General features: G+C 34.6%; 1 protein-coding gene across 1 annotated transcript; it reads right to left on the bottom strand.

Annotated features, from left to right (window-relative positions):
* Window positions 1-2,798: 2,798 nt before the first annotated feature.
* Window positions 2,799-8,674, bottom strand: LOC128655398 (LRP2-binding protein-like). Its single transcript, XM_053709036.1, has 2 exons — window positions 8,262-8,674; window positions 2,799-3,570 (listed from the first exon to the last, which is right to left on the bottom strand). Exons 1-2 carry the CDS (start codon window positions 8,549-8,551, stop codon window positions 2,799-2,801), a joined length of 1,062 nt encoding a protein of 353 aa, XP_053565011.1. The 5' UTR covers window positions 8,552-8,674.
* Between the last annotated feature and the right edge of the window lie 1,375 nt (window positions 8,675-10,049).

Here is a 10,049-nt window from a genome sequence, read left to right as displayed (position 1 = left end):
ACAGCAACCAAAAACAGATTAGTGAAAAAGAATTTGAGTTATACATTACATTGCATCAGATCTCCAAATGCCACAATAATGCAGAATTATAAATTTGTATTGGCCTTTTCTTCAAGCTCCAATGAGAGAGGGGGCTATGAGGAAAGAAAAAAAAGTTGGGGATTTGGACCCTTTCACCAGGCCCCCCCAGTAAAATTATTTAGGTATTTCTAAAGGAATAAATAAGATAATCTATTTCATTAGGATGGAAACTTTTAACAAATGGGGACCATTTCTTGAAAAAAGTATAGATATCTCGATTGATATTCAGGTCTACATTATACTGTTCTAATATATACTGTTTTTTCAAATAATTCTTAATTTCCAGAATATTAGAAATAATTGTTTCTTTCCATTTCCTGAGAATCAGGTATCTAACCGCTAAAATGATCAAATTAATCAATTTTTTATATTGACAATCTTGAGTTCCTTCCCAGAGGACAATTATTTGTGTAAGATAAATATTTCGCATGGGCAATTTATGTGTATTAAAAGCCCAATATGTTATTTTCTGCCAGAGTTGATAAATTTTAGGGCATTCCCAATGCACCAGATTAGCCCTTGGGTAAGAACATTTTGGACAGGAGCTGAAAGAGGAGTTTCCCCATCTAAATCCCTTCTCTGGGGTATAATAGGTCCTATATAATAACTTCACATGGGATTCTGTCCAAGTTGAGGACAATGTATTTGAGATACCAAACAAAAAGACCTTTGAACAAGACATGTATTTATAATTTCTGAGGGAATTAAATTGCTCCATTGTTGAGATATTTATCTCAGGTTTGATTCGCCTTCTTGGGAAATAAGCTTTTGATATCCGTTTGAGATGGACCGAATTCCAAAGTAAGCAAGTCCTCAATCTTACCCCAGAGCCACCTCCAACCATGCTCCGCAACTATTTTAGAGACATAATGCCTGACTTGTAGATATGCAAATAAATCTTTATTTGAAAGGTTAAATTCAAAATGGAGCGACTTAGTAAAAACTGAAAAAAAATGTCAGTGCCCAGCATGTGTGTGTGTCCCTAGTTAGCTTACACTTAAATATTATGAAGTGATCTTTAATATGATGTCAACTATGTTTTAGCTAAATTCTGTAACATATGGACCTAAATGACTGAATAAAGGTCTGATTTCTGTTTTAAAACAATGAAAAACAACAATGCATTATGGTCATGGAAATGGCAGAATATTCTGCCCCACCAGCTTTAAACTTTACCAGCCACCACTAGTCTCAAGCAGACAAGAGTTAAACACTTCTATGTTGGTTAAAGCCACAGGAGCAATCTTGAGCTTTGGTATATTTTAAACAGGAAGCAGTTCAAAATGAAAGCCAAAGGAAAAGCCAGGTTCATGCCAGATGGTAATTTCAGACTTCACTGGGCCCCAGGGCAAAGGCTGTGGTGGGGCCCCCATTTCAACAGAGCCCATTCTGGGTAGGGTTTCCAGCTGTCCTCCACAAAAATACTTGAAAATCTGTCAGTGACTGGGTACAATGGTGGGGTGGTGTCACACAATGCCCCCCTTTAGAATCTCTTCCTTAGCCCCCACTCTTGATCCCATAATGTTTTCAAAACTGAACAGTAATTTTACTGCTTTGGCTGTTGGTAACATATGTAAAGAAGTAATGTAACCCCTATGGCTGCCCCTCACTTCGATCAGCTCCATATTTGTAATGCATTTAAACAATGTAGACCTTTTAAATTTAGTTAACACTCAGGACTTTAAAATACTGGACATTTAACTATCCATCATTTTGTGAAGATTTTACGGGACAATATGCTTAAATACTGGCCTGTCTGAATTAACACTGGACACCTGGCAACCCTAATTCTGGCTGTTTACAAAGGCTGAGCTGGCATTCACATAGGAGAAAGAAGACTTATTTCTCTGTGATTATGAGCCATCATAATTGCCTTTTGGTTAGTCTGCCACTGAAGATATGCACTTGCACATCCTTCCTCTACAAATATGGTGGCAGGACTTTCTGACAGTGTACAGTAATGCTGTGATGGCTGTCTTGGAACCCTCGCCATCATATTGTAAAAGTAAATCCACACACATTCCTTAAACTGTGAGTCATTTTCCGCAGTGGGGCTCACAGAGGAGTCAGACATGATACAGGCCAAACCCAGGCCCCCCTTTAGCAACAAAACCACTGACTGCAGGGCCAGATGGTCCCCTAGAAGTGTGGGCCCAGTCTCTGAGACCCCTCTAGTTATGTCCATGCATAGTACCATTAGTCTAGGAACAAAACCAGGTCAGGGTGAGAAATGGTAAAACAGAAGATATCTCTCAGGTTACATAAAGATCTGAGAAACAAGCATAGCTGAAGTAGGATTTAAAGTGAAAATGCACAGAAGTACTGCATCAAAATTGACACAGATAAGGCAATGAAAATCTTAAAAGAAAATCAAGAGTTATATTGGACTTGATGTAATAATCTGAAAACCATTCAAAAGGTTTCAAAGCATTTGTAATAGATTTGATTTTTTAATTTTATTTAGAAGCTTTACCAGTTTATTGCAGCTGTATGTCTCTAGTCATAACACCAGGGGCACATAAGCGTAGAGCTGGTGCTTGAAAGAAGAACATTGTTGTGCCATGCTTCTTTTTTTGTTGTTGCTTTTGACAAAACAATGTTTATTAATGGATAATCTTTAGGTTTTTCAAACGGAATGCATATATAAAATGGCGTTGTGGTTACTTATTCATATAATAGTCTGTGAAATGATTGTTTCTCATATGAAATCCAAAGGATTATATTTTCCCATAAATGAGATGAAGGTAAAGTTCTGCAACCACATCAGCATCCAGAAAGCATGCCTTTGTATAGTATTTTTTAGCAGCTGCACTGTCTTGTTTAATACCCAGCCCAAGATGGAGACATCTTGCCAAATAAAAGGTGGCCATTGCAATCCCTTTTGTTATATATGCAGCAAGACAGTCCGTTTCTTTTGCCAGCTGATCAACATTGTCATATAATACGACCCTCTTGGCTAGCTCTGTGGTCATTGTATAAAGCTTCTTGTGGTAGTAGTAGCTAACAAGATGTCCCTGTGCATATACATTCCCCCTCTCTGCAGCCTGCTTCAGGCATTCCACAGCTGACTGTAAATTTGCCTGGATTCCATGTCCATGGATATACATCACACCAAGTGCTCCTTGTGACTCTAGACTTCCATTACCACAAGCTTCTGAATGCCAGAAAAAAGCCTTTTGTAGATCTCTTGTGGGAGGTCTTAAATAAAACATTCCCAGTATACTCTGTGCCTTCACACTTGCTATAGGATTCCCATTAATAGCAGCAAGAAGCCACCATCGTTCTGCTTCAATATCTGAATGAGGCTTTCCACACCCTTCAAAACATGCTCGTCCTACATTGTAGGCTACTGCAAATTTAAGGTGTTTAGCTTTGGAGCTGCTGGATGTGAAAACTGTTTGCATGTATTCCACTCCTTTTACCTTGTCTGTTGTAACTCCCAGTCCATCATAATACATTACTCCTATTTGATACATAGATGACTGCGTTCTGTAAAGAAACAAAAAAGAAGAGGCGCTCTGGTGCAGATAATCCTTGGATACAAAGTATAATATACTAAGATAGAGATGTGATACTCACAAAAATACTTGCACATGTAGTGCAATAACAGGTGAGCCGAAGCTTCACACCTGCTCGGCTGACTCACTAGAAATACACAGCAGCTGTTCACTGAGTAAGCATATAACTGTCCACTGAGTAAGCATATAACCAATGGTCCAGAGTATTGGAGAAATTGTCCTGAAATAGAAAAGTAGATACCGCCCTTGGTGCAGATAAACCCAGACACAGAACACACACACAGCGGATGTCAGAGGGTTTATACTCACAAGCGGAGTTGCACAAGCAGTGCAATATCAGGCGTGCCGAATCTTAAACGAGCCGTTCGGCTGACTCCCCAGAATCTGTACTGCTGCTCTTGAATGAACCAGAATCAAGCAAGGTGGAAATGGTAAAAGTTTTATTAAAACATTAAAACAACTTAGCAACCCGTTTCTCGGCCAACATGCCGTTTCATCAAGCTATATAATTCTAAAAGTCAGCTTGCTTGATTAAAAGAGCTGACAGAACCAATCGGAAACCCTGAAGATTCACACACCTCCTACACACAGGTGTACTATTAGATTAATAGGTATCACCCATCATAAGTATAGCATTATTAACACAAAATCATCAATACAGGTTGTACAGACTTTAAAATTTCAATCGTTTAGTACAGAGAACAAAAATTATATAAGTCACCAAAAAGTATATATATAATTTTAAATTATTAAAACAGCAATGTCCCAACATTTAAATCTTGAGCGCAATGCAATACCATTGAAGATAAACATATGCAAGATAATCTATTTCATAGGACTATAGACTAATAAAATGAAAATAGAAATAAACAAAAATAAATAATAATAAATTAAATGAATAAATTATTATTATAATATACAAAAACAAAAATAAAGTCATAAAAATAAGCGTGAAAAATTACAGTAATGGTCAGATTCAAACTCACAACCTAATGATTAAAAATACTATTAACCTAACCACTGAACCACAAGCAGACTTGTGATGTAAGAATGCAATATATGTTAAAGTGATTTTAAAGATACTTTAGCTAATGCAAATATCTAGAATTCAAAATAATTATTTGTAAAGAGGGGGTAATTTTTGGTGGTATATAATATAACCTATCAATTGATACGTGATGAAATCTTTTTAACCCTTTCAGTATAATAATTAATTGTCACATAAAAATAAAATATAAATATATTTCATGAAAATAATCGTAAAAATAAAATAGTTGGATTCAAACTCACGACCTAGTAATAATAAGACTATTGACCTACCCACTGAGCCACAAGCAAGCCTATAATATAGATGTGCAATAAATGTTAAAGTGATTTAAAGATATTTTAACTAATACAAGTGTCTGGTGTTACCACATCATTATTTATAAAAAGAGGGGGTGATTTTTAGTAATATGTAATATAACCTGTCAACTAGTGCATAATAAGATCTTTTGGACCTTTCATAGTGTGATAAATAAATATGTTGAATAGATATGATAAAAATAATAACTATAGATCCAAACTAAAATACATATAATCATTTGGATTCATATGTATATACAAGGTGTAGCTTACTAATGTTAGGAACATCACAGTGAAAAAAATGCAAGTGAATGTTTGGACTACTAAACATGTATAATATGTGATGTGTTATATATAAATAAAATTTAGTTTCATAAAATGAATCACGCTAATAAATGGCCAGATGTGAACTTGGAACCTGTTAACTAAAGAACTATCAATCTGACCACTATACCACAAATGGGTATATAACAAGAATATGCTTAATATACTCAAACCATTTTAAAAATGCTGTGGCCAGTACTAAAATCAACAGTTCCCATATATGACTGGAAGCAATACTGATAAGGACTTAACAACTAATACAATATTAGGCGATATGTTACTTGTTATGATAGTGTACTTATTATAATAATGTATGTATATGTTAGCTAAGCTGACCGTTAGTGTACTGATGCATAATCAAATTTATGTATAATAGTAGTTGTATGAATAATAATTAGAAATAAAACCAATAAGCTAAATTTAGATAGAAATAACTAATACATATTAACTAACATTGTAGTTGCAAGAAAAATGATCATATAGGATAAAGAATAAATAAAGTTGTTTGTTTGTCCCATGATAATAGGCAGAGAGAAATATATACATGCAAAGATTTAATGCAATCCCCAGAGGGATTTTAGAAGGCTGCCAAATCAACATTAAGGTTAAGTCCTGTTGGATGCAACGTTTTTAGTTTGTGGATCCAGTAAGTCTCTCTCTGCCTAAGTCTCAAACATCTGTTATATGTATGGGATGGTAAGATTTCTTCTATTGGTATTATAGTATAACAATTGGGGTCCCCTTTATGTTTTTTATGGCAGTGTTTGATCACACTATGTGATTTTTTATTTTTTGAAATGCTACAATAATGCTCAGACCAACTATGGCTCAGTCGTCTAATTGTTCTGCCAATGTATTGTATCCCACATTCACAAGAGATTAAATAAATTACATACTTTGAAGCACAGGTCATTCGACTCTTAATTTTATAGATTTTTTTATCCACAAAAGATTGAAATACATGTGTTTCATGACCTATATGGTCACACATCTTGCACCTGGAAGCTCTACATTTATATATTCCTTTACCTCCTGTTGAAGAGGTCAAGTTTCTTCTATTATTTAACTTATGTTTTTCTTGTTTGGCCTTATGTTTCACTATTTTACTTGGTGCCAGCATATTTTTAAGATTTGGAGCCTTCCTATATACAATAGAGGGAGTCTCCCCAATTAGATCCTTCAAAATAGGATCTCTTTTCAGGATTCTCCAATGTTTTTGAAGGATTTCACTTATAAGTTTATGATTACAGTTATATTGTGTGATAAATCGTGTTTCAGTTGGTCCATCATGCTTTGATGTTACCTGTTGTGTACTATGATCTTTAATAAAATATGTCTCTCTGTTTTCATTTCTGGCTCTTTGATAACTTGAATCGATAAGGTCTACTGGGTAATGTTTTTCTATAAATCTCTCTTTGAGTGTAGTGCTCACGTATCAATTGATAGGTTATATTATATACCACCAAAAATTACCCCCTCTTTACAAATAATTATTTTGAATACTAGATATTTGCATTAGCTAAAGTATCTTTAAAATCACTTCAACATATATTGCATTTTTACATCATAAGTCTGCTTGTGGCTCAGTGGTTAGGTTAATAGTTTTTCAATCATTAGGTCGTGAGTTCGAATCCGACCATTACTGTAATTTTTCATGCTTATTTTTATGACTTTATTTTTGTTTTTGTATATTATAATTATAATTTATTCATTTAATTTATTATTATTTATTTTTGTTTATTTCTATTTTCATTTTATTAGTCTATAGTCCTATGAAATAGATTATCTTGCATATCTTCATTGGTATTGCATTGCGCTCAAGATTGAAATGTTGGGACATTGCTGTTTTAATAATTTGAAATTATATATATACTTTTTGGTGACTTATATAATTTTTGTTCTCTGTACTAAACGATTGAAATTTTAAAGTCTGTACAACCTGTATTGATGATTTTGTGTTAATAATGCTATACTTATGATGGGTGATACCTATTAATCTAATAGTACACCTGTGTGTAGGAGGTGTGTGAATCTTCAGGGTTTCCGATTGGTTCTGTCAGCTCTTTTAAGCAAGCAAGGTGACTTTTAGAATTATATAGCCTGATGAAACGGCATGTTGGCCGAGAAACGCATTGCTAAGTTGTTTTAATGTTTTAATAAAACTTTTACCTTTCCACCTTGCTTGATTCTGGTTCATTCAAGAGCAGCAGTACAGATTCTGGGGAGTCAGCCGAACGGCTCGTTTAAGATTCGGCACGCCTGATATTGTACTGCTTGTGCAACTCCGCTTGTAAGTATAAACCCTCTGACATCCGCTGTGTGTGTGTTCTGTGTCTGGGTTTATCTGCACCAAGGGCGGTATCTACTTTTTTATTTCAGGACAATTTCTCCAATCCTCTGGACCGTTGGTTATATGCTTACTCAGTGGACAGTTATATGCTTACTCAGTGAACAGCTGCTGTGTATCTCTAGTGAGTCAGCCGAGTGGCTCTGAAGCTTCGGCTCACCTGTTATTGCACTGCATGTACAAGTATTTTTGTGAGTATCACATTTCTATCTTAGTATATTATACTTTCTATCAAAGGATTATCTGCACCAGAGCGCCTCTTCTTTTTTGTTTCTTTACAGAACGCAGTCATCTTTTTTCCACATATTTGGAGAGAGCAGCTATCGTTTAGGACACCATTTTGGATTGGACTTTATTTTTATTGGGACTTTAATTTGTGTTCAACGGATATACACTTCTTCACCATATGAATGTGGTGACTATGTTTAAAGTAACACCTTTGTGATTATATATATTTATATTTGGGGTATTATATATCTATTTTGATATCAATAATTTTCCTATATCGACACTAATAATAATTTTTTATATATTTTTTTAATAATATACACATGTTTTATTGGTTGAAAGCATAAAATAGGCGCACCTTATTTTTTGGATATATTATTTGAGCATCTGTATAAGTTCCATCTGTTTTTATTTGATACATAGCTTGACAGTCATTTAACTTCACTTTGTCAAAATATAATAAGGCATCTTCATACCAACCCTCTTCAAAGCAAAGCTGTCCCAAAACAAAGTTTGCTGTGGTATCTCCTTCCTTAATCCTCAGTTTTAGATACTGTTCTGCCATCTCCAGTAAAGCATCACGAGTATACTCAGGTGCCCCAGATGTTCCAACCAGCTTCTTGTCCTGTGAGAAATCTGGCAGCTGACATATAATATCCAGGATGCTCCCGCTGTATCTTTTTGGCATTTCCTCTGAACTTAGCTTCATTGTTAACACAGCTGTGACTCTCTGTATTATAAATGTACTACATGTGTTCAGAAACAGTATGAAGACAGCATACGTGTACTATTCTTCCCGTTTACATTATATGCGACGCTGGCTTATTTTCCCTGAACCCAATAGATTTGATTTTTAATAGGTATTCACTGAGAAATATATATTATTTTTTAAATATTAGCAATGATTGATGTTGTCAGTTTTATTAACTCTTAATCTTCTTGTGTAACTTGAATGAAAAAAAAGACAGAGAGAATATCACACTTGACTAACGTGTATTTGTGTCTCCAAATGAAATTTCCATTTCACAGTGCACAGATTTAGGGAAGAGGAAATGAGTAGATCCTGGGAACTGACAAATTTTCCCTCTCTGTTTAGTGCAGACAGCGCAACACCCAGGGGTTGGGAATTGCACCCCGGGACGCCATAACTGTGAATCAGTCACTGAGTGTACATGGAAAACAAAACTGCTGTTTGCTTCATTATTTTTTCATGACACCATATTTTAGCTGTGGTGCCAGCTGTTGCAGAGATCACTAGCATTGCTGCTTACTGCCTGGCTACCGATTAAGAAGTATGCCTTGCACTCTTCCAACATTTCTCCTCCCCTTTAAAATCCATGTGCGTGGTGCTTTGAGAAACAGCATGCTGTGTGTGGGGTAACATAGACGAACCATTACTGGTCAGTTTGGGAATCCATATAAAAGTAATGGGTACTGTATTGAATGTAAGATATATATATGCATCTACTGATGCTACTTCTATATATATTTAGGATTTTGGCAATGACTTGTGCAGTTTGTATATCAATGTGTGCGCAAACATACTGCAATGGAAGTTCTACATTTTTTCACTTGTATGTGTGTGACAGTACATATATCAGTATATTGTATAAGTGGCGGCTGGTGAATCTTGAAGATGGTGGGTCGCTTGATTCCACCCCTTGAAATAAAGTCCCGCCCCTCAGATAGCTCCATATATTTGAACCATTATACACTAGTCCTGCTGTTCTTTAAAAAAAAAAAAAAGTGAACAAGGGAATTAACAAGGTTTCCATATATTTATAATCCTGTTAAGAATTTAGCATAGATATTTTGAGTGAATAAATTATATATATATATATATATATATATATATATATATATATATATATATATATATATATATATATATATATATATATAATATATATATATATATATATATATATATATATATATATATATATATATATATATATATATATATATATATATATATATATATATATATATATATATATATATACAATAAACAATGGAGGGTCCAGCACAGGTACAGAATTTGCAGAAATAATTTCTTGTGGGATGCACGTACGCCAGAGGGTCCTGCACAACTCTAATAAATAGATAGAGCATGACTAAGGATCAGATGGATCCGAAACGTTGCTGCTTTTTGTCTTCAATGTCACTGTAAAATAAAGACAACACTTTGATGAACTGTGTGTGCT

Source organism: Bombina bombina, chromosome 4, assembly GCF_027579735.1.
Source record: "Bombina bombina isolate aBomBom1 chromosome 4, aBomBom1.pri, whole genome shotgun sequence".
NCBI classification, from domain to species: Eukaryota; Metazoa; Chordata; class Amphibia; order Anura; family Bombinatoridae; genus Bombina; species Bombina bombina.
This window is presented reverse-complemented; position numbering and strand designations above follow the sequence as displayed.

What these genes read in the sequence shown, in the direction of transcription:
- LOC128655398 (XM_053709036.1), bottom strand. Translation starts at nt 8,551, where the DNA reads ATGAAGCTAAGTTCAGAGGAAATGCCAAAAAGATACAGCGGGAGCATC. An exon ending in TTAAATGACTGTCAAGCTAT is followed by an intron (nt 3,571 to 8,261) that starts GTATCAAATAAA and finishes GTTTCTTTACAG; the next exon opens with AACGCAGTCATCTATGTATC.